The following is a 24,521-nucleotide window of genomic DNA, read 5'->3' on the forward strand; positions in this document are numbered from 1 at the left end:
AGATGACAGCCCAGTCTCTTCTTGAAAGCCTCCAGTGATGAAGCACCAACAACATCCAAAGGCAGTCTGTTCCATTGGTTGATTGTTCTCACTGTCAGGAGATTTCTCCTTATTTCCAGGTTGAATCTCTCCTTGATCAGTTTCCATCTGTTATTTCTCGTCTGGCCTTCAGGTGCTTTGGATAATAGGTTGACCTTTCTGTGACAGCCCCTCAAATATTGGAACACTGCAATCATGTCTCCCCTGGTCCTTCTCTTCAGTAGACTAGCCATGCCCAGTTCCTGCAACTGTTCTTCATATGTTTTAGCCTCCAGTCTCCCAATCATCCTTGTTGCTCTTCTCTGCCCTCTTTCTAGAGTCTCAACATCTTTTTTATAGTGTGGAGACCAAAATTGATTGCAGTATTCTAGGTGTGGTCTTACTAAGGCTTTACAAAGGGGTATTACTGCCTCGCGTGATCTTAACTGAATCCTTCTGTTAATGCAACTTTCCATGGTCCAATTCCTTTTACAAGCTGAGATGTCTCTTATCTCTCCATTGCCCTGGTGGCATCTCTTCTTCCTCCTGTCTCCCATGGATATTCTCACAGGCCATTGCAATAACTCAAGAATGCCCAGGGAAGCCTCCATGGAGGAGTCCAAAAGATGGCAGTCACAACTGCACAATGGGAGTCTTGCATGTGTCTACCATCTTGAAATTTGACCCCCTGTCTTGTGTGCATCATTCTCACATTCAGCTCTGTTTTCCCAAGATAGATCATAAGGAATGTTTTCAAGTTTGGAAGGTAGGCAAGCCCTGACTGAAGCCACAAGAAGACTTTCACTATTATTATTGTTATTATTATTTCCACTTCAAAGATGTATGATCTCCAAAGAGCAATTACACCTGACTCAGCTGGATGCTTGATCATTTTGCTTTAGTTGATTGACACCCTCCATGCTCTGTTGGATAGCCTCCTTTTTCTGATTTTTCCTTATTTCAAAATTAAGATGTAACTGAAATAATCAGGGGTCTCATTTAAAAAGGAAATATGCTTCATTTTATATATATATACAGAAATGCAGACATCTGTGCATACTATGTGTATATGTAGGTCTCTTTCTTTCTTTCTTTCTTTCTTTCTTTCTTTCTTTCTTTCTTTCTTTCTTTCTTTCTCTTTCTTTCTTTCTTTCTTTCTTTCTTTCTTTCTTTCTTTCTTTCTTTCTTTCTTTCTTTCTTTCTTTCTTTCTTTCTTTCTTTCTTTCTCTTTTCTCCAAATTTGTACACTGCACATCTCATTACCCACATGATTCTGTGTGGTTTGCAAGTAAAAACCCATGAAATTCTTACAAAAATCCTTGGTTTTTAATCAGATTAATTTCATTAATCTGAACTTTAAAATGGGAGGAAAATACTCTTCCTTATCTTTCTTTGAGTGACAGTTCTAATGTCCCATCACAGCATAAACTTGGGAATATCTATTTTATAGTCTATCTAGTGTGCTCAATGCAGCTAATAATCCTATAAGCATATATGGTCCGTTATAGGTCATACAGAAACAATGATGTGACCTACAAAACAAATGGATTTGTCCGTGTACATATAAACCATAGAAATTCATCAGTTATCTGGTAACTTACCTTTTCTCCTCTCTCACCTTTGAAGCCAGTGAGCCCAGTTCTTCCTTTTTCACCCTGTAAACACAAATAACCCAAGAGCTTGTGTGATCCTTGCAGCAGGTTGTGATCACTTCACATGACCCTGGGACACTGTGACCATCATAAATATGAATCAGTTGCCAAGCATCTGAATGTAGATCACAAGACCCTGGAGATGCTGCAGCATTCCAGCTGATCGGCACTTCTTCTGGGCTCAGCAGAAATGCCAGGAACAGCGCTGAGCTCCAGCTGGAGCCTGGCACTGATTCTGGCACTTCCACTGAGTCCTGACAACCCGAAGAAGCACTGATCTTGGCGCTTCCGCTCAGCCCTGACAGCCCTGCAGCTCCAGCCATCACTCGCTCAGGCTTGTGCAGTGCTGCCACCGGTTCAGCTCATTCCCATTCCCCCACTACCACTTTTCTAGGATGGTCGCGTACCACCTGCCAGGTGTCAATGTACCACAGGTGGTACCCGTACCACTGGTTGAAAAGTCCTGCTATACTATATCCTAACTGCTGCACCTCTACAGTGGAGCGATCCTTCTCAGATTATTCCCCTTGCCACCCGTGGCAAGCTTAATTAATAAGATTTCACTGCCTTTCTAAATCCAAATTATATTAAGGCATGTGAAACTTCGGGGACAATGCTGTTCCAGGGACAGCGCACAACAATCCAAAAGGTTCTGTAGATGATATTCTTTATGAAAGTCAAACTCTGTCTTTCTCACCAAGTTGGGTGAGCAGAAATGTCCCCCTGTCAAAAAAAAAGTCCAGTAGATCCTTAGAGCGTGAACCATGAAAGGTTTGAAAATGACAACCACCATCTTAAAGCAGCACCTCATCCCCTATGATGTGTCTCTCAAACACAGGGTTAAAAAAAGAACATGTAAAAAGCAACAAATTGCAGTAAAAGAGAGGTTAACAAAGAGACAGATCACTTCCTTATGGGAAAGTCTAGAACAGACCTCAGCATTTTATAGCCCACAGGCCACATCTGCCCGCAGTGTAGACGGTGGTCAGGTATGGGACAGCAGGACAGTGGGGCATTAGGCGGTGGGTTGGTGATGGAGGCCCTCCACAGCAGCCCCCATTTCTTATGTGGCTTCTTGGGAAAATTAATTGCCCACCCCTGGTCTAGAAGGTTGACAGATCCAACTGTTCTTCAAGTAGAAGTTTCCGCTCTTTTATTAATCAAAAGAATCATAAGAAAGGCCAAGAAATTAAGATGCTTGCTCCTGGGGAGGAAAGCCATGGCAAATCTAGACAGCACACTAAAAAGCAGAGACATCACCCTGCCAACAAAAATGCGTATAGTCAAGGCCGTGGTCTTCCCAGTTGCAATGTATGGCTGTGAAAGTTGGACCACAAGAAAGGCTGAGCACCAAAGAATTAAGGCCTTTGAACTATGGTGCTGGAGAAGACTTGCGAGTCCCTTGGACTGCAAGGTGATCAAACCAGTCAGTCCTAGAGGAGATCAACCCTGACTGCTCTTTAGAAGGCCAGATCCTGAAGATGAAACTCAAATACCTTGGCCACCTAATGAGAAGGAAGGACTCAGTGGAGAAGAGCCTAATGCTGGGAAAGATTGAGGGCAAGAGAAGAAGGGGACGACAGAGAATGAGGTGGCTGGATGGAGTCACTGAAGCAGTAGGTATGAGCTTAAATGGACTCCAGAAGATGGTAGAGAACAGGAAGGCCTGGAGGAACGTGGTCCATGGGGTCATGATGGGTTGGACACGACTTCACAACTAACAACAACTAACATGAATCAAACAAAAATGGGTAGACATCCTGAATTACATACCTGGTTCCCTTTTTCTCCTCTTGGACCAGGCAAACCAGGTGGGCCTGGAAGACCAGATTCACCCTAAAAAATATATACTATTCTTAGAGTTGTAGAAAATTCAGCTGCAAGGAATTTGATTTGAAATTTCAGTTTCATTGCCCCTTCTGAATGTAACCATTTGAGAGTTTTACTACTCCACGGATTTAATGCAGCAAATCAGACTGGGTGCCGCTGAACTGATTCAGCGATTTTGACAAACTTCTGCCAAGGTTTTTGTTTCATTTTTAACATCTAATAGGAGTCGCATAAATATTCTTTTGAGGCTCTATGCATGTATCCTCTTAATCTTTCCAACTGAGATTGCTGCTAACACTGCTGTAGAGACACTGTTGACTGCTGGGTGTTTTAGGAAGGATTTTTTGCTTCAATAAAATGAGCACTTAGAAACAGTGCCATAAGTGAGGAGTAGTGGTTATAGTTGTAAGACTAAGCCAGGGGTAGGCAACCTTGGGTCTTTTATGACTTGTGGACTTCAACTCCCAGAATTCCTGAGCCAGCATGGCTCAGCTTGGAGACCTCTCCCTTTCCCCTCAGCATGGCTGGCTCAGGAATTCTGGGAGTTTAAGTCCACCAGTCATAAAGTTGCCTAGGCCTAGGCCAGGGGTAGGCAACCTTGGCTCTTTTATGACTCGTGGACTTCAACTCCCAGAATTCCTGAGCCAGCATGGCTCAGCTTGGAAACCTCTCCCTTTCTCCTCAGCATGGCTGGCTCAGGAATTCTGGGAGTTGAAGTCCACGAGTCATAAAAGAGCCAAGGTTGCCTATCCCCCTGGACTAAGCCACGGAAAATCCAGGTTGTCCACCTTGCTTCATCACAATTTCAAGGAGAACTTTGAGCCACTCACTCACTGTCAGTTCATCCTTTTCCACAGAGTGTTACTGTGATTATATAATGAAGCAAGATTTCCATGTGAGCTGCCTTCAGCATTCAGAAGCGAAGGAGTTACAATATAAATCGAACAAATAAACAACAAATTAACCTTATAGACTTAGACTACTTTGGCATGAACAATACTTACCCTCTCCCCCACTATGCCAGGGGGTCCAGAGGGGCCTGATTCACCCTGAAAAATAGAAAAAATAGCAAGTTTCCCAGGGCTTTTGTCTTATTTTCTAAACTTTTATATATCTATCTCTAAAACTAATGTATGAACAAGAAAGCAGAATTCCCTTTAGTTATTTTTTTTTTTGCTCCAGTGAAGGAAGAACCTACTGCAAACATTTCAATCTCTTTCAAACAAGGATTTGTGAAGAATGCTATGCATGTCTTTATTAAGCACATAGAAAGATGTATTATATTATGCCATTAAATGTTATTGATAGTTATTTAAGTCATTCTTGCCTGCTCGAAAATGTTTATTTTCTGGGTGACTTACAATACAATAGAAACATAAATATAAAACCATTAAGATTAATATGAATCATATCTTCTTTCCTACCCCAGCAGCCAGCTCCAGTAATTATTTACTTTTAGTTATTTACAATATTTCTCATATTTTATAAAAAATGAATTTTTTTTCCAACCTTAGAGCCTGCTTCACCAGCTTCTCCCCTTTCCCCTTGTTCTCCCTGTAAAAAAATCATAGAAGAAACTTTAGCCAAAAAAAAAAAGACAATATGAAATACAATTGTTGAATAAGGACAGAATTAAATGTTTCAAAGAACACTTGGGGGTTACTGAAAAATGCTTCCTCACATTTTCCGTTTATCAGTTCTACTTGTTCCTTCTAAGTAAATGAAGAATCATAAATTTTGATTTATTAAATTCAAGTACAAAAAAGGGTGAAAGAATGGTGGCTGACGTGTTTTGCACATGCAAATATGGAGGCTACCTTATTTGTGCAAGGAAATTTTGAAACTGAGACAAAAGTTCCTGAAAAACCTCTATATCTGATGTCCTGCATTGTAGCTTCACCGTAGATGGACACTGCAGCCAAGAAATTAAAAGACGCTTGCTCCTGGGGAGGAAAGCCATGGCAAATCTAGACAGCACACTAAAAAGCAGAGACATCACCCTGGCAACAAAAGTGCGTATAGTCAAGGCTGTGGTCTTCCCAGTTGCAATGTATGGCTGTGAAAGTTGGACCATAAGAAAGGCTGAGCGCCAAAGAATTGAAGCCTTTGAACTACAGTGCTGGAGAAGACTCCTGCGAGTCCCTTGGACTGCAAGGCAATCAAACCGGTCAGTCCTAGAGGAGATCAACCCTGACTGCTCTTTAGAAGGCCAGATCCTGAAGCTAAAACTCAAATCCTTTGGCCACCTAATGAGAGGGAAGGACTCGCTGGAGAAGAGCCTCATGCTGGGAAAGGTGGAGGGCAAGAGAAGAAGGGGACGACAGAGAATGAGGTGGCTGGATGGAGTCACTGAAGCAGTAGGCGTGAGCTTAAAGGGACTCCAGAAGATGGTAGAGGACAGGAAGGCCAGGAGGAATGTTGTCCATGGGGTTGCGATGGGTCGGACACGACTTCGCAGCTAACAACATTGTAGCTTCCAGATATTTAAACACATATTATGGCTTCTGATTTTTCTTTCCCTTTTCCAATATGCTTAGTTTGGAATCAATAAGCCACAACATTTCAGCCACTAGCCACTGAATTTAGCCAGAAATTCATCATGAATCCTAGTACTAAGTAAAGAAGCAAGAAACTTAATGACTGTTTGAAATTATCAGAACATGGAATGATCAATTTAAGCCTTTCCAGCAAAGATTTGCCACTAAGCTGACTTACTTTTGAGCCTGGAAGACCAGGAAAACCATTTTGACCAGATTTTCCAGGTAAACCCTAAAGAAAAGAAAAGAAAAACAATGCACATTAATTTCTGGTTTCGTCATATAATAAATAAACCTTTATTGTCAAAGTACAACATGTGTACATTGAGATTAGCTGAGCCTCCCCCCCCCCGTGCTCCCTCCCCCCAACTCACAGTGACAACAAACCCTCCATCTTATTACACCATGTGAACTAATTGCACCACATACCGGCCTCCCAAGTCAATTCTGCATAAGTTCACAGAGATTATATCCCATTCAAAAGCCTAACAGCCCACGGATAAAAGCTATTTTTCAGCCTGTTGGTATGGCTGGCTATATTCCTATATCTCCTACCGGATGGTAGGAGAGTAAAGAGATACCGTCCAGGGTGTGAGTCATCCCTGAGAATCTTCCTCACTCTTCCAAGGCAACGAGCCCTGGCGATGTCATCCAGTGGTGTCAGGGAACAGCCCACAATGTCTTGTGCTGTGCTCACTACCCTCTGTAATACTTTCCTGTCCGCGGCTGTCAGACCAGCATACCAAACCACAATACCATACGAGAGGACGCTCTCTATAGTAGACCGGTAAAATTGCTAAGCACATTTGATTTGTGCTTAGATTGTGTTGTGATTCAGGGTCAGCCTGTGGGTTCGGCAGTTCTGTCGGACGACTCAGAGGAGGAGGAGGGGGGTGTTGAAGAGCTTGCTGATGATGGCCTTGAGGCTCCGCAGAGCCCTCAGCCAGGCCCCTCCCACCTGGTCACGACAGAGACCCAGCTGTGTGAGCCTGACAGCGTGGATGAAGATGACCCACAGCTGGCCCTGTTCAAGGACGCCCAACGCAGGAGGCAGTCAATCAGGAGTAAACAGAGGAAGGCAATGGGGCTTCTTGGAAGGAGGCAGAGAGAAGCCACGCCCTGAACTCTATATAAGGGGAATGTCTGGGAGGGCTGGTTTGCTGAAGGCAACCGCTTGAAAAGCTCCTGTTTCATGGTTCGTGTTTGCTCTCTTTGCTCTGTGTTTTTATGTTAATAAATTTGGCAGGCTTAATTCCAGCCTCTTGCCTTCTTGTAAAAGGGGTTGTCCCTGCCTTTTCTGCAGGGCTGGTAGCAGGCTGGTACAGAACAGATTGTAAGCCGCCCTGAGTCTTCGGAGAAGGGCGGGATATAAATGGGATTAAATAAAAACAAATAAATAAAAAAATAAAGAGGGTCATTAGCTGTTGTTCTACCCTCTTCTTCCGCAAGACCCTGAGGAAGTGGAGACTCTGTTGGGCCTTTCTGGCCACCTGGGTTGTGTTATGCCTGGTTTTACTTTATAAAGGTGGTGTTTTTTTTAAAAAAAAAAATAATTTTCTGCATTATAAAAAGAAATAAGGGGGCATTTCCTGACAAGTGGAATACAGTAGCTTTGGGTGCCCATCACTGGTGGTTTTTAAGAAGAGATGGGATAGCCATTTGTCCGAATGGTATAAAATCTCTTCCTTGAGCAGGAAGTTGGACTAGAATAACACTGTTATTCTGTAAAGCTTCCCTTCAGATACAGGATATGGTTTAAACATGGTTCAGTCAAGTTCCCTTTTAAAATCAGATCAGGTGAGTTAGGATAGCTTTGTTAACTGACAAATTTTTGTACATGTGAAACCACTCTTTTTAGTGAATCAAACGGACAATTTGAATAAAAACCTTTTGCACCTAGCTGACAATTTTAATCAATCTGGGATAATGTGCTGATTTCTACTAAAGCATCACCACGCAGCTTTCAAATGGCATGGCAAATGTTTGTGAAGCTTTCCTTCGTTCCACCAATTAACTGAAAAACAAGTTGAGAGGCACACAGCTCCTCTGAAGGATGACAATCTTTGCATAAGGCCAAGGTTGGGAAAGGTGAGATTCTGTCTCAGAGATTTGCCAATGCAGTACTAGATATTTATCCCATGTTTGGAGAAAAGGAACCAAGGCTAAAAACATTTGAGCTCAGCAGGTGTCTTATCTGAGTAACTATGGTCAGGAACTCCTTTTAAAACAATTCAAGAGAGCAATCTCAGAACTGACCACAAGATGTCAGCACTGGCTAAGAAAAGGATCGAAAGGCTAGTTGAAAACTTGGAAATAGTTAAAAATAGTTACTGAAATTCAGCAAACTATGATCAACTTAATACACAAGTTGCTACATCTTGGTTATAAAATAAGCCACAAGAGGCTGCATTTTTATTAGACTACGCCAGTAATTCCTGATCTCATCGACTTTAAGATTAAGGCCAGCGCTCTTCAACTTCTTCATAAATGATGTAGATCAGGGGTGTTAAACTCACAATATCACATGACATGTCACAATGTATCATAACTTTTTTTCCATTGCCGGCAATGGGGTGGGCGCGCTTTCGCCATGATGCATCCAGCCTTTGGGCCAGCAGTTTGATGTAAGTGAAGGGATAGATGGAGAACTCATCAAATTTGCAGATGACATCAAGCTGTGAGGAATTGCTAAAACTTGAGCATTGGGCCTAGCCCACAAGTTGCAATTCAGTGTTGAGAAAATTAATCTCCTGCACTTAGGCAGGAAAAACCAAATGCACAGATACAGAATAGATGGTACCTGCCTCAAAAGGAAAGATATCCTAGTGGGCAACTACTTACATGTGAACCAGCAATGCACTGCAGCTGCCAAAAAGGCCTAGGCTGCATCAACAGAGAAATAGCATCAAGATCACATGAAGTGACAATACCATTTTATGCTGGACTAGTGAGGCCACACTTGGAATATTGCATCCAGTTTTGGTCACTGTGATACCAAAAAAAAAAGATGCTGAGACCCTAGAAGGAGTACAGCAAAGATATTAAGGGGTCTATAGCCTAATTTAATGGACATTTAAGGGAACCAGGTACTGTCTAGAGACTAGGGGTCTTCAAACGTGGCCCATTTATGACTTGTGGACTTCAACTCCCAGCATTCCTCAGCTAGGCATGCTGGCTCAGGAATTTGGGGAGTTGAAGTCCACGAGTCATAAAAGAGCCAAGGTTGCCTATCCCTGGTCTAGACTAACAAAAAAATAATAATGAGGAGTGACTTGATAGCTGTCTTCCAATACTTGAAGGGTTGTCACAGGGAAGAGGGGAATGGAATGGATGGAAGCTCATTAGAGAGAGATTCAACCTGCAACTAAGGAGAAATTTCCTGAGAGTGAAAACAATTAATCAGTGGCATAAATCAGAGTCCTAGATAAGAACTGGAGGCATATGGGCTGATGCTAGCAAATGATAATAGGACTAACTCATAGTCTTGTTACTCTTTTTAATTATCTCACTACCTTTAAAAGCAACATTTTAAAGGCTGACCTAGGAGAAAGCTGTTTGCTTATTTTAACTATAAAGGTAAAGGTAAAGGCTCCCCCACACATGTGTGCTAGTCGTTTCCGACTTTAGGGGCTGGTGCTCATCTCCATTTCAAAGCCGAAGAGCCAGCGCTTGTCCGAGGATGTCTCCATGGTCATGTGGCCGGCATGACTAGACGCCAAAGGCGCACGGAACGTTGTTACCTTCCCACCGTAGTGGTCCCTATTTTTCTACTTGCATTTTTATGTGCTTTCAAACTGCTAGGTTGGCAGAAGCTGGGACGAGGAACAGGCGCTCACTCTGTTACGCGGCACTCGGGATGTGACCCGCCAAACTGCCAACCATCTGATCGACAAGCTCAGCATCCTAACCCACTGAGCCACCGTGTCCCTTATTTTTAACTATATATCCACCCAAATGCACATTGAATATTCTATGACACGAACTCACCGGTGGCCCTCGTTCACCATTTCTGCCAGCTTCTCCAGGTTGACCCTAGGGCAATATAAAGCACAGTAAAAACAAATTGTAATATTGAGGTTTCCCTGATGTTATCTCCCACCCCCTTTTCAGCCATTTCCACAACAAAAGCTCCTATGGGTTCTGTTCTGCTTTGTTTTGGGGCTGTCTTCAAGTCAGTCATGGTTCTTAGTCACTGCCTGGACAAGTCCCTGCAGTTTCCTTGGCAAGATTTCAAAAGTCGCTTGCCATTGCCTGTTTCCTAGAGCTGAGAGTGAATGACTGGCCAAAATCACCCAGCTGGCTTTGAGTCTAAGGCAAAATTAGAACTCATGATGTCTTGGTTTTTAGCCTGGTGCCTTACTCATTATACCAAACTGGCAGTCACTTATGCTTATTTTTAGATTATTTACTAGAGTCAGTACTGAATTCAGCCTGCATTCTCCTCTCTTCATACCTGGTTCATGAATATAGGAAAAAAATATTGTTTTCATGCCTTCCTTTATCTAACTTATCTTTTGCATCCTAGGCTGACCATGAAGTTGAGATTGGCCAAGCAGATTGCACTGCCAGAGATCACCTCTAAATCTTAGATAAAGAGTGCTATCTAACTTTGCTAACTTTCCTATTTTTAGAAATATATATATATATATATTTCCTTACTGGAGATCCAGCAAGTCCAGGAGAACCAGAAATTCCAGGAGGTCCTGGGGGACCCTGAAAAGAAACGTAGAAGACAATTACATTAAATTATAACCTGTCCAGGAGTCATTGATTGAAATGGGCGGCTATAGAAATTGCATGAATGAATGAATGAATCCATCCATCAACAGATTTTTTCCCCACAAGCATTGTTTCTAATTTTCCATTTTAGCAGAGATGAATAACTGTTCTTTACCCTCTAGAAGTAGGATGTCTCTTCTCTGTCTACTACTTTTCCTACCATTATAGTTTTATGGTGCAGTTTGCCCAGAAAACAGTTTAACGGATGGGAGTACTGAAAAGTATAAATAATAAAAATGAGTTTGTATTGCTTTGTTCAGTGTAAACCCCCTTTTTTTTCTGCCAGTGAATGGCGCTTGAGTGACACCTGCCTTTTCAGAGATATTTATTTATTTATTTATTTATTTATTTATTTATGGGATTTATAAAGGTAAAGGTAAAGGTTCCCCCGCACATGCGTGCTAGTCGTTTCCGACTCTAGGGGCCGGTGCTCATCTCCGTTTCAAAGCCGAAGAGCCAGCGCTTGTCCGAGGACGTCTCCGTGGTCATGTGGCCGGCATGACTGGACGCCAAAGGCGCACGGAACGCTGTTACCTTCCCACCGGAGTGGTCCCTATTTTTCTACTTGCATTTTTACGTGCTTTCGAACTGCTAGGTTGGCAGAAGCTGGGACGAGTAACAGGCGCTCACTCTGCTACGCGGCACTCGGGATTCGACCTGCCAAACTGCCGACCTTCTGATCGACAAGCTCAGCATCTTAACCCACTGAGCCACCGCGTCCCTTATGGGATTTATATCCCGCCCTATCTCCCGAAGGGCTCAGGGCGGCTAACAACAATAACATATAATAAGTACAGAAATTAAGATAAAAATAAAATTAAAATCATCTGTGCAATAAATTAAAATTAAAAATAAATTAAAAATTGTAAACATAATTAAAATCCCTGTCAGTCCAGGTCAGCCAGGTGGAAAAGGAGTGTTTTGAGGCCGCGGCGAAAGGACTGGAGATCTGGGGCCATCCGAAGCTCGGGGGGGAGCTGGTTCCATAGGGCTGGCGCTCCCACAGAGAAGGCCCTCCCCCTGGGGGTTGCCAGCCAACATTGTCTAGCCGACGGTACCCTGAGGAGGCCTTCTCTGTGTGAGCGTACTGGGCGATGGGAATTCGTTCCCGGTAGCAGATGGTCCTGCAAGTATCCCGGGCCTAAGCCATGTAGGGCTTTAAAGGTAAGTACCCGCAGCTTAAATCTCACCCAGAGGGCAACCGGTAACCAATGCAGCTCATGGAGCAGAGGTGTTATATGGGAGTATTGGGGAGCTCCCATCACTACCCGTGCAGCCACATTCTGCACCAGCTGAAGCCTCCGGGTGGTTTTCAAGGGCAGCACCATGTAGAGAGCATTGCAGTAGTCTATACGGGAGGTAACGAGTGCGTGGGTGACTGTACGTAGGGCATCTCGGTCCAGAAAGGGGCGCAATTGGTATATTAGGCGAATCTGGGCAAATGCTAAGTGAAATGATAAGTGAGCTAAATAAAGTCAATACTCAGTATTATTCTGTGAATTGTTGAAGACAAAATCCACTCTGATTCATAACAAAGAAGTGATTAGCATATAGCAATATTTCTCATGTTCCCCAAATCCGTTTGTGATCTTGTTCCAGAAGAATGTACGGAGTCTCTGTCATCTTGAACCTGCTTGAGCCTGGGTTGGACTAGAAGACCTCTGAGATCCCTTCAAACTCTGTTATTCTGTTAAGAAATATCTTTGAAATATCTTCCCTAGCTCCAATCTCCTCTAAAAAAAAATATTGCTAGATATATTTGGTGGGTTGTTTTTTTCCCCCCACCTCCTGTTCCTCTCTCCACAAGCAACTCAATTTACCAGACATTTTATACTAATTAAAAAAAGCCTAGCCAGGCTAAAAGAGAAACTGAGTTAGCCAAAGGTCAATCTTAACATCGGAAAAGGTAGAGCTTTTTTAAGATTTGTTCTATGTTGTTTGGGTTCATGTCACATTTCAAGCTGTAATGAGAAAATGTCAAGGTGGATGTTTTCATCAATTCTTTTTTCCGGTAACTAACATGGAATGAAAAACTAATGAAAAATAAAAGTCCAAAGAGCAAGAATTTCCAGGCTCTTCTTGCACAGTGATCCCAAAACAAGTCATGATTTTTAAAAAAAAACAAAACAAAAACAAAAGTGAATAATTCATTTGAGTAGTTCACTCTAGGTAACGTATTGTAGGTTTTGAGCCTTCTCCAAGAAAATTCAGACAGTAAATTCTCAACGCCTGGAATTTGTGTTTTGATATTCTTTAAAGCATCACTTACACAAGGGGCATTCTGCCCTCTGTGTGTAGATCATTTGCACTTCAAAGGGCAATTCAAAGTGTGTTAAAATATTTAAATGTAGTAGTTGGAGCAATGGGGTTGTGCAGTGAGGCAGAACACACAATTGTGGTTGATTGTTACCAGATCGTTACTTGTGTGAGGTAATTTGCGCTGTGATTGGTTGGTGTGAGTATGTAGGGGGAGTTTCCCTTTTTTCCCGCCTTTTTCATCTGTGTTTTCTTGTGTGCTCTGTGATTTACCTCATGATGCTCCTCTTTGCCTGACTATCTATTTCGCTGTAGATGTTGATGTAAAATATATTTATTTATATAAAACTACAATTACTTGTCAGCATCTAGGACTTCATTTGGACACCGGCCACGCAATTCCCTGACAAAGTATAAAGAAATGGCTTTGCATGAAGCCAAGAACCAAATGCATTTTGTATACCTAGTCATGGAGGGCCTTTCAAGTAAAACAAGTTCAGTAAATAAAACAGTACAGAGGCTGACATTCAAGTTTCCACATTAGAGAAGAGCTTCTTGATCTTACACATTGCAAACGTTATGTAAGCTTGATTTCCAAGAAACTTGGAGAGAGATCAGATTTGTATCCCTTTCAGCCTTACTTACAGCAGGTCCAGATAATCCATCAACTCCGGGGAGACCTGCTTCTCCTTTCTTGCCCTACAAAAGAGGATTGAAAGTTATGAACGGCATCACGAAAAGAAACAAGTTGAACTGATTATTTGGCCAATTCACTCTGAGTCATAAACTAAAACTAGATTTGAAGTAAAATAATTCCTTGGGTTCAAGGGGTCTTCTTAATTTTACAGCACCTGCTTTACACAGAATTTATAATCCTTAATTTTGATGAGGATTACAGTGCTGCAACATGCTTCATGGGGAGCTTTCCTTAAAAAAAAAAGGTGTCCAGATATTTTAACTGGACCAAAATGCTGCAGCCATATTGGACTAGAAAACCTCCAAGGTCCCTTTGAATTCTGTTATTCTGTTACAAGGAGAAATCAATGAAAATTCATGAAGACTCAGGAATTGAATTGTTGGTGCTATGTTGCAATTTAAGTAGAATTTGTCAGCCATGATTAGATTTTTGACATAGCAATTGCTTTGGAATATCACCATCGGTGTCATTTCCACACTGGGCTGAAGGCATTTTTTTTGTGCAAAATACAATCCAAATGAACAACATGATTAAACGAGAGAAAAAAAATATGTTGCTTTTTGAAAAAGTCCATGTTCCTCTCATTGCAAGCAGGGCTATTAAACAGATCCTCTTTGGCTTCTGTAAAATGAAGGAGCTAAGGAAAATAAACCTGTAATTCAGTACAGATTTATAGCACACAAAGGGACAGTTTAATCTCATTTCTATATGAGAATTTATTATCCCAGAGTCCATTGCATTATTTTTTATGGGTTACCTCGTACAATTTTCATTACTACAGCAGAATAGAATTATGCCAGGAAAAAACAAAGAATGAATTCTCATTCTGCACCCAGAGTGCAGAAATAAGCAATTAAAAACAATAACCCAGACAGATAAGCATAGGGAAAGGAATGAAAGGAGAAGAAGATGGTTCATATTTAAACTCAACCAAACAAGTGTTCTAACAGAGAAAACTTTAATTGAACTAGATATTTTATTCCAAGGTAATACAAAGAATTTGGGAATGAGCTTTCAAAGCCAACCAACCCCATATAGATTATCTGTTTTTATGTCAATGTCTGTGTCATGTTTCTATTTCCTCCTAAAAGAACACAGGGCGTCATTTTTTTCTGCCTTCCTTAATAAAAAGATTCTTAGATCACTCTTAATTGCAACAGTGTTTAGCAAAAAGATTTCTTTCCTTGTTTCAACATTACCTAAGGATAGTCTCAAAGGTGCTTTTCCAAAAGGGAACTGGACTTTCTCACTTTTTTCCCCCCTTGAAAAGGTTTCGCTTCTCATCCGAAAAGCTTCTTCAGTTCTAACTGAATGGTGAGGAATGGAACAGTTTATATTCTTTGCAGTCATCCCAATTTGCACTGTGATTCAGATGACTTGAGGATACAGATAAACCCCCAAGCAGCCTCAGTGACCCTCAGATGACTGCAAAGAATATAAATCCTTAGAATATAAATCCAGTTAGAACTAAAGAAGCTTCTTGGATGAAAAGCAATATATATATATTTATATATATATTGCTTTTCATCCAAGCAGCAGAATAGCATGTTTATCCACTTTTCCAGTATAGTCCCAAATAGGATCAAACATGGATCTTTAGCAATGAAATAAAAATCCAAAATTTTCTTTCTATAAAAATCTATATAAGTAAAGTACAAGGAAGAGACAGGAAAAAAAATTGAAGGATTCGAACACACGGTGCCTAGGATTTAAGAGGTAGCAAGCATTCATGAAAATTACTACTCACTAGTAGCTTAATCCTCATTAATGAATGTCTCTATAACTCTTATAAAACTTGGCTGCTCTTACAGTAACTGTTCAAAAATCTATCAAGAGGCGTGTAATGAGATTTTCCTATTAGGCTATGATCGATTACTTACTTTGTGTATTCTTAAAATAAGTTTTATAGACAAGCGAACAACCTGCTCGGTGTATAAATATGCTGCCTATCTCTCTGGTAATCTATAGTATATTCCACACCTGCCTATTGTAAATACACAGATTTATCAGCATGGCAGCAAATACCTCTTTCATTTTACTACTCTATCCCTAATGATGCTCACATAATGATTTGCTGTGTGGGGGGGGGGGTCATTCTAAAGTGTTATATCATCCACCTTCCTCTTTCTGTATTGATCAGCAAAGAGTACATAGCCAGCCCTGAGGCAGAACATGAATCCGAGAATGCATTCTCAGAATTGGCAACTATCACTGGGGATTTCCTGTTACATCTCAGGAACATAAGAGCCGTTATAAATCATGGATACCAATAGGCAAAAGAGAAGAGGAAAATGAACTCTTTCTTCTGGAAACTTGGCAGTCTGGAGGGGCGTCTCCATTGCAAAGCTGTCCCATAAAGTTTTACATTTACATTGCTGCACTATCTTAGCACGAGAAGAAAGAAGCGATTTTCCAATGTCTGTGGAGATTCTCAGTCATCCAAGTCATGGTTGTCCCAAAGCTGCTTTTTCAAAGTGCAACTGGACTTTTTGCTTCTCATCTAAGAAGCCTCTTTAGTTCTGGCTTGAATGGTGGAGAATGGAAAGATTTATACTCCTTACAGTCATCTGGTTGTTAGTCCTCTTTCTGAGAATCATTGAGGCCACTTGGCCGTTTATCTGTGTCCCTCTCTCTCAACAGGAGGGGACTAATATGACATCACCTATCTCCTATCTACAATACAGTCCTTTCAGCAGTTCCAAGAAGGTTCCGCACCCATTTGCACTATCCAGGTGTCCGTGAAGGCACAGATAAAGCCCCAAGTGGCCTCAATAACTCTGAGAAAGAGTCTTAACAACCAGATGACTGCAAGAAACATAAATCCTTTCATCCTCCACCATTCAGTCAGAAAAAGGCCAATTGCCCTTTGAAAGGGGACATTTGGGACAAGTGATTTTTAAAATAATTTTCTAAGCTCAAAGCAAGAAAAGGGGAAAAAAAAGATGGGTAGCATTTTTTTCTTCTGAAATAAAATAGAGAACTCTGTTAGGAAGGAGAGGTTTTTAGATGGACGCATCTAAAAACAAGAATGATTGCTCACCCGTAGACCTTGTAGACCTGGAGGTCCCATCTTGCCTTCTGGTCCAGGTGGTCCCTGAAAAAAAGATTTTTTTTTCCTTTACGTTGCATACAGGGCCAATGATATTAAATGATTTCTATTTTGGGGGGATGTCATGGAAAAAAATAGGTATCCCCTATACAGGGGTGTCAAACTCAATTTCATTGAGGGCCGCATCAGCATTGTGGTTGCCCTCAGGGGGCCGGGTGGGTATGGCCAGGGTGGGCGTGGCCTACTGGGTGGGCGTGGCTAGAGTGCGTATGGCCTACTGGGTGGGCGTGGCCAGCTCTACATCGTTTGCATCAAGGGTGCCTATGGGGGCCTGGGCAGGAGTGGGACAGATCTGAGGGTCTCTGGCAGGAGGAGGGTCTCTGGGCCAGGGCCAAGGCAGTGGGGGCCGTTCCCTCACTGTTTCCAGGATGGCTTCGCGGGCCGCATGAAACCACTTCGCGGGCCGGATCTGGCCCCCGGGCCTTGTGTTTGACATGTCTGCATGAACCAAAGCAATGGGATACAAAACAACCCCTCTTAAATGGTGATATCCAAATGAGAACTCTGCTAACAGAGTGACAAAGATTTACATAGGAGATAGAAAAGGTGCATCAAGAGTGATGGATAATTATTTTATTTTTTTATTTTATTTTATTAGATTTGTGTGCCGCCCTTCTCATGTAGAGGTGAACTCTGGGCAGCTTACAAACATTAAAAACTGGTAAATATTAAAAAAATAAATAACAATAATTTACAATTAAAAGATGGGGGAATTATACAGAGGAGCTGAGGTCTTCTCTTAATCCGATAGGCACTCCAGAATGGTGCTCCCCGCTTTGGCACCCCAGGCCAACTATGTAATTATAAAGACAAGTAAAGCAATACAATTAAATATGTACCGACCTTCTTTCCACTAAGCTATACTGCTGATCTGATAAACCTGTATTGTGTACTACAGTGATTCTCCTAGACATTTAACAGAAGTATTTCTCAAACCTGGTTTCTCAAATCACCACTGCATTATTTCCTAACTTCAAAATGAAATGTAGTCGAGCTTCAGGTGATGTTTAATGTATTCTATTATTGTATACAGTAGTGTAGGAGTCTGAGCCTGAGGGAGGGGTCAAGTGTGCCATCAGTTTGGAATCCCTTCATGCCCACAAAAGATCTAAGTTCAGCCCTCCTTGAATTCCACTGACTCTTACTGTATCTAACCAATTTACCTTGACCATTAGTAGTTCAGATTCTTGTAGAGAGTTAGCATACAATAAACTTGTACTCATCTGAACAACCTTGGTTCCTGGTTTCTTGCACCTGACAGATAGATTATTCAGATTAGAAATTATTCATTCAGAAATAAAATTACTTACTAAAATACCAGGAGTTCCTGGAGGCCCCATAGGTCCCCGTGGGCCAGGAGCTCCCTATAAACAAATTTCAAAGTTAAAAAAGGCACGGTGAAGTTTTGTTTTGCATTCAAACTCTCCTGATGGGATGTATTATGGGATCTCAGGTTTATAATATTTACTCTTCATCAAGCTCTTAAGTGGAAGAATTTTTATTTTACACCTCAAGTTAAAACAACAAAAATAGCATTGAAGGTAAGTGTAGCATTATATTATCTGAGATGACTAGCATTTTTGTATCATGTTTTTTTAACATATTGACAAGATCCATCTAAAGTGCAGAAGAATGAATCAAGGCTTTTGTTTCAGATACTTGATTGATAAGTTCCTTTTTACATCTATTAAGAGTTAATCGTTTTCTGGTGATTTTCTGGGGTGGGCCTTATCAAATGGTCTTGATTATGTTTGGTACCCCTTTTTTAATTAGATGCTGTTGTTTTAGATAGTAGAAAGTTATGCAGCACCCAGCTTTTAAGTAGTGCATATACTGTATATGTCAGTTTTCTTGACTTAAAAAATTAAGAGATAGAAATATCATTTCTGAGCACAAAGAGAATGAGTTTAAGTAACCTTGAAAATCGACCTGTACATGTATCACCTGTACTAAAGAATTTAGGAACACTTACTTGCTCTCCTTTCAAGCCTTCGATCTGAAACAAACCAACAAAAAAGATTATCTATAAAAATGACATTTTTGGTAGCCAAGAGATAGTCTTCAGGGTTACATAGGGACTATATTTGAGGTCCATATAGGAAGACACTTAGTTTTGGGTGGGGGGATGGAGGGAGGGAAGACAGTGAAAGAGATTTACAGCATACAAATGTAAACCAAACATACTATTGAAACACTAGTGATTATCTCAACAATTGTGTGAAATTACATTTGAGAAACTATTTCTATCTGACTTGGCGCCGGCAATAATGACCACTGTGAGTAGCAAAGCTCAGAGTAAACGTACATATTATACATTGCTTCCAAACTGAATTGGAAGCAAGTAACTTATTTGCTACGACACAACTCTTGAGTCAGCTACACTGTTTGATAAAACTACAGGTTGGCTTGCATGGGGAATCTTCGTAAGTAATGCAACTCAGCTTAAATCTGGCAAGAGGTTAACCTATGAAATCTGTTTCAATAGCCTGACCAAAAAATAGTAATGACTATGAAAAATGAGACCATTTTGCTTTGAATTGTTATGTGAAATGGTCCCTTCAGCCTGTGGCATTTTATACACACTGGAATAACAATATCAGTAATGAGATTTTAATAGAATTTATAGGACAACTTCAGAACCCATTGAAAAATGAACACATGGTAACAGCAGTTAGAGCAATTCAAAATGTTATCCAATCTATATAAAGTGGCATATGGTACATCTATAATCAAATCATTATTACCATTAATGATATATTAGGCTGTTTGGTATCCATGTGTACAACACAATTGATTTGCCTGTCAATTTCTAACCTATTTCAGGGCTGTAAGCTTAATCATAATCTTGATTAATGATCCTTAATCATAAGGACCAGGTGTCAGGAATTAGCCTTCACTTCATTATTCCCATATTATTCTCTCCTCAAAATTTCTTCCTCTTGATCCCCAACCTGCAAAGCACAAATACCCGTTGGACAGATTCCAATTTCAGACTTTTTTTTTTAGCATTAATCCATGGACACGAGCATGTCTTCCTTTTATCAAAGATAGGAGATATCCACAAGAGTTACAAATCTCACATCAATACCAGAGAATTATTTTTTTCCCACCATCCCACACTAAAGCTGTGCATAAAATAAATCTTACTGCTGAGCCTGCTTTCCCAGGAGGTCCAATTTCACCCTATATTTGAAAAGAAATCAGAGACAAATAATTACATGGATGACCTGAAAGAGTCTCCTACAGCCTTGTTAACTGATTTATGCCAATGTTTTTCAACCCTAGCAACTATAAGATACGAGAACATAAACTGTCAGAATTCCTCAACCAGCATGACTCTGAGAGCTAAAGTCTTCATCTCTTAAAGTTGTCCATGCTGAGAAACACTGATTTATATAAAAATTGTCTGGGAAGAACCGAAAAAGGGGTGAGCACCCCACCCCAGCCTTCCTAGACCTCCCCAGATGCCAAAAACAGTGATCTGTCTCTACATATACTCCATAGACGTATCTTACCACTAGATCACAAGAACTTCCATAAATTTCCAATGTGGAATAAGCAACAACAACAAATGTGTAACAAAAAGGGAAAAGCTACATCAATGACTTATCCCTACAGATTGCAGCTACTGAAATATGCAAAAACTACGATTGTTAAAATATGATTACTGTATTGGTGGCATAATGATAATTATTTAGATAATATTGATTGCGTGCCATCAAGCCAGTAAGAAACTCTTATGGACTAAATAGATTTTGTTCCTGATGGTAAATGAAACCGAATGAATAAACTGAATATAAGCAGGTTATAAATAATAGATACTTGCAGCATTTCTATAGAAGTTACTGGACAAAAATGAAGTACGAATGGTTTGGAGGGACTGCAAGCATAGGATTTTTTTTTAAAGTGGCAATATCTATTTTCAAGTCTGAAAACAGAAAAATTTCAGGCATTTGCCTGAAAAAGATGCAGGGTTTTTTTGTTTGTTTTTTTAAAAAAGAGGTTATTTATTTATTTTTTATTAAAAAGTTTTAAAGTACATTTTTGAACATAAACCCCAACCCCCCTACCCCTAACCCATACCCTAACCCACCCAATACCCCTACCTCCCCCAGCCCCCCCCCCCCCGACTTCCCAAAGCAGAATACAGGGTATTATTTTCACAATCTTAATCTAAAACATACTAACTAACTATAATTACACTTTAAATCCAGTCGCGCTTTAACTCTCCTTAAACATCATAATATATCTCCATTACAAATATTCTTCACATATTCCAAATTCTACCATTTCTATCTGATTCAAAACTTTCAAAATCCATTCTTCTATAATAAAGAAATCAGCCTTCTTCCAATATCTTAAAGATCTTATATATTCCACTAAATTACTTTAACTTTTAAAATTGTAATCTTTTACAATTCAACCATACATAATAATGCATTACATCATCACAACCACATCTTCAACATTTAGACTAACAATTTAAATACATACATACTAATTTTTAAGATATACTGTAAATACCATCCCCAAATATCCACCATTATTAGATCTTGATTATCCTACAATCTTTAACAAGTTCCATTTCTAAATCTTATTTCTATCAAAGTCCTCCATTAATCTCTACTGTTATTATTATTATTCCTTAAATCTAAATGCAGCCCGTGTCATTCTTTGAATCTTAAGGTCCTTAACCAAGGATTGCACAGCTTCCGAAACTATTTCTTGTAACTGTCGCTCTCCTTCTTCCTTTCCTTTTTTGACTTCTGAGGATGACGGTAAGCCTGCTTTCAATACATTAAAATAAAAATCATGTGCCTTCTCTACTGTATTAAGACAATATCTTTCTCCAGAATAATTCACCACAATCCCCACTGGTATCTCCCACCTGAACCAAAGCTGTTGTTTCATTAATTCATCTGTCAGAAAGAAAAGAAAAAACTCCTTTTTCTCAAAATTCTTGGAGGAATCTCTTTCAGAATCCTGATTAGCCACTTTAAGTCTTTTATTATTAGAGATTTGAATGATCTCATTTCTAATCTTTCTCTTTGTAAAATACACAACCACATCCCTTGGCAGTTTCCTTTGTTTAGCAATCCAAGAATTAACACGAAATACTTTATCTATCTTCCCCCAAAAATCCTCAAGTTGAAACCTCAAAATAGGCGCCAGGGCATCCACCAACATCTCTTCCAGATTCTCCTGCGGATTTTCTTTCAAGCCTCTGATCCTCAAGGCGAATTCCATATCTCTATATTTCATCATCATCATTTCATCTTCAAGTTTTTCCATTTTATTCTCCACTTCACCCATTTTAGCCTCCAGCATCAGATTATTTTGTTTCACTTCTTCCACACATTCATCCAGATTCTCAATACAGCCTGAAAACACTTGAAGTGCCATCAAAGTATCCTCCCTTATTTTCTTGCTCTCCTTTCCAATAAATTCTGCCACCTTCTCAAATATTTTTTCAGACTGAATTTTTAAGGCATCATTTAGAGCATATTGTAAATCTTTTAAAGTCAATACAGATGCAGCAGCTTTGGGAGGTAACTTCAAAGACTGTGTTCCAGATTGCTGAACAAACAATACCTCTGCACTTTTAAAAACGGGTCTATGTGGTTTGGGAGCCAATTTTGCAACTAATAACTTTCAATACACACTTTCACTTTCTAGTCCATTTATTACTTTGTAGTTAAACTGTGAAATAACCAAATCTTGAAAATAACTTTTTAACACCTCCAAATTATAACTAGCTCTTTTAAGGTTTAAAAGTCCATTTTACATATTCCTACTCAGTTCAAACAGTCACTTTACTTTGAAAAAAAAACACTTTTGCTTCTTGTTAACAAGAAAAAAAAATCAGTCAGGCGCCATATTCCCCTTCTTTCAAAACGATCGTTGGAGCAGGAAGAGAGTTTAAGTTTCAGAGTTAAAGCTTTGTACTTAATATTTATACTGCTCCTGCATCAGCTCTGCTGCTACAGTCACTTGAGATGTCAATCAGATCCAGCAGGAGTGGATTCAGCGTCTTGTTCTGCTAAAGCAGAAGAGTCCTTCGTCCGGAGCATTTCCAGGCTTTGGGGGGGCTCTCACCCTTCATGCCCCAGAACAAATGTTCTGGGGCTCTAGGGGAGCTCTACCCCTACCTGGAAGCTCCCCCTCCCCTCTTTGCCCAAGGAGAAGGGTTTTCAAGCAGCGGAGCAGCTGATCGTTGGCTATTCCACCGCTTCAACAGGATTGAAGGGCCGGCCGTCGAATCCGACCGTCCTCGCCGCTGAAGCGCCACCCGGAAGTCCCCCCCAAAAAAGAGGTTATTTATTATGGTAGCTGTATCTTCAGTGCAATTTTTTTAAAAAATGCATCTGCTTTCAAGCTTGCTGTCCCCTACATTCCAATTATTTTAAAAAATAATTTTCAAATCATGAACACATACAACATTCCTTTATATAATCTTCATTTTACCTTCTCTCCTTGCAGTCCTACAGGGCCAGGTTGACCAGGACTTCCTTTGGCACCCTGAAATAAAAATAACCAGATATCAGAAGGTTTAAAATAAAGACGAGGATCAAAGAGATGATCATTGGGTTTTCTTAAGGTTGTTCATCTAAACCATTTTGTAGAGGCCATAATGCTTTTCTGTCGCCCCATCAGGCCACTTGAGGAGCCACCATTGTAAATGTAGAGCAGGGGTCTTCAAACTTGGCCCTTTTATGACTTGTGGACTTCAGTTCCCAGAATTCCTCAGCCAGCCGCTCTGGTGAGGAATTCTGGGAGTTGAAGTCCATAAGTCATAAAGGATGTGTGGTAGAACTTGGTCTTAGGTTTATGCAAAGCCTTCATTGCAGAAGTTGATTACCAGTCCTAAGTCTTTGTATTGCATATGCATAACTAGTTCTAAAAAGGATTCTATTTTTTTTTTTAATTTAAAAATTAACCACATACCTGTTTTCCATCCAAGCCAGGCTTCCCAGGAAAACCGTCAAGGCCACGTTCTCCCTGAACAAACAAACATAAAAGCTCTGTTGGACATCTTATTCTGTGAAGTAATCTTGAAAAAGCTGCATTATCATGAACACATCTGCATGGGATTAAATATGGAAGTAGATTGTTTTGAACTGCTAGCTTTTAAAAAATCATTTCTTGTTTGATTTCCTGTCATGGATTCTAAACTCCAACCTGAACTGAATTGTGTACCTGGTTTTGATTGTTTTGTTCTCATTTGCCCAGCGTGACACCCAATGACCACCCCATCTTTGGACAATATCTCCAATCTATTCCCTACATAGTGTTTCCAAAATTAAACCCAGAAAATCCCATGTTTGCTTGCTTCAGTGCTGAGATTGAGAACACCCGAAAAGCAGTGAGTTAATTATTTGATGAATCTGATAAATTCAAATAATGAACTGATATCTTTATGCAGACCGTGTTTGATCAATGACAAGGGTGAAGATTCCTGGTCATGTTACGTCTATGTAGCCTGCATAGAATACATGATATATAAAACATGAGTTATAAAATGATCTAACTCAAGTGGACTGTTCTGTACCAGCCTGCTACCGGCCCTGCAGAAAAGGCAGGGACAACCCCTTTTACAAGAAGGCAAGAGGCTGGAACTAAGCCTGCCAAATTTATTGCTACAA

General features: G+C 40.4%; 1 protein-coding gene across 1 annotated transcript in view; it reads right to left on the reverse strand.

Annotated features, from left to right (window-relative positions):
- Positions 1-24,521, reverse strand: part of COL22A1 (collagen type XXII alpha 1 chain) — a gene marked incomplete at both ends in the record, with an annotated part of 165,547 nt that overhangs the window by 67,988 nt on the left and 73,038 nt on the right. Inside the window, 14 exons of the mRNA XM_081324712.1 lie at positions 1,620-1,673; positions 3,444-3,506; positions 4,505-4,549; positions 5,010-5,054; positions 6,216-6,269; positions 10,025-10,069; positions 10,697-10,750; positions 13,718-13,771; positions 16,810-16,863; positions 18,189-18,238; positions 18,847-18,874; positions 20,026-20,061; positions 23,344-23,397; positions 23,824-23,877. Of these exons, the coding sequence (XP_081180838.1) occupies positions 1,620-1,673; positions 3,444-3,506; positions 4,505-4,549; positions 5,010-5,054; positions 6,216-6,269; positions 10,025-10,069; positions 10,697-10,750; positions 13,718-13,771; positions 16,810-16,863; positions 18,189-18,238; positions 18,847-18,874; positions 20,026-20,061; positions 23,344-23,397; positions 23,824-23,877 (690 nt within the window). The remainder of the gene's footprint in view (positions 1-1,619; positions 1,674-3,443; positions 3,507-4,504; positions 4,550-5,009; positions 5,055-6,215; positions 6,270-10,024; positions 10,070-10,696; positions 10,751-13,717; positions 13,772-16,809; positions 16,864-18,188; positions 18,239-18,846; positions 18,875-20,025; positions 20,062-23,343; positions 23,398-23,823; positions 23,878-24,521) is intronic.

This window comes from Vipera berus, assembly GCF_964194415.1.
Source record: "Vipera berus genome assembly, chromosome: 3".
Classification (NCBI taxonomy): Eukaryota; Metazoa; Chordata; class Lepidosauria; order Squamata; family Viperidae; genus Vipera; species Vipera berus.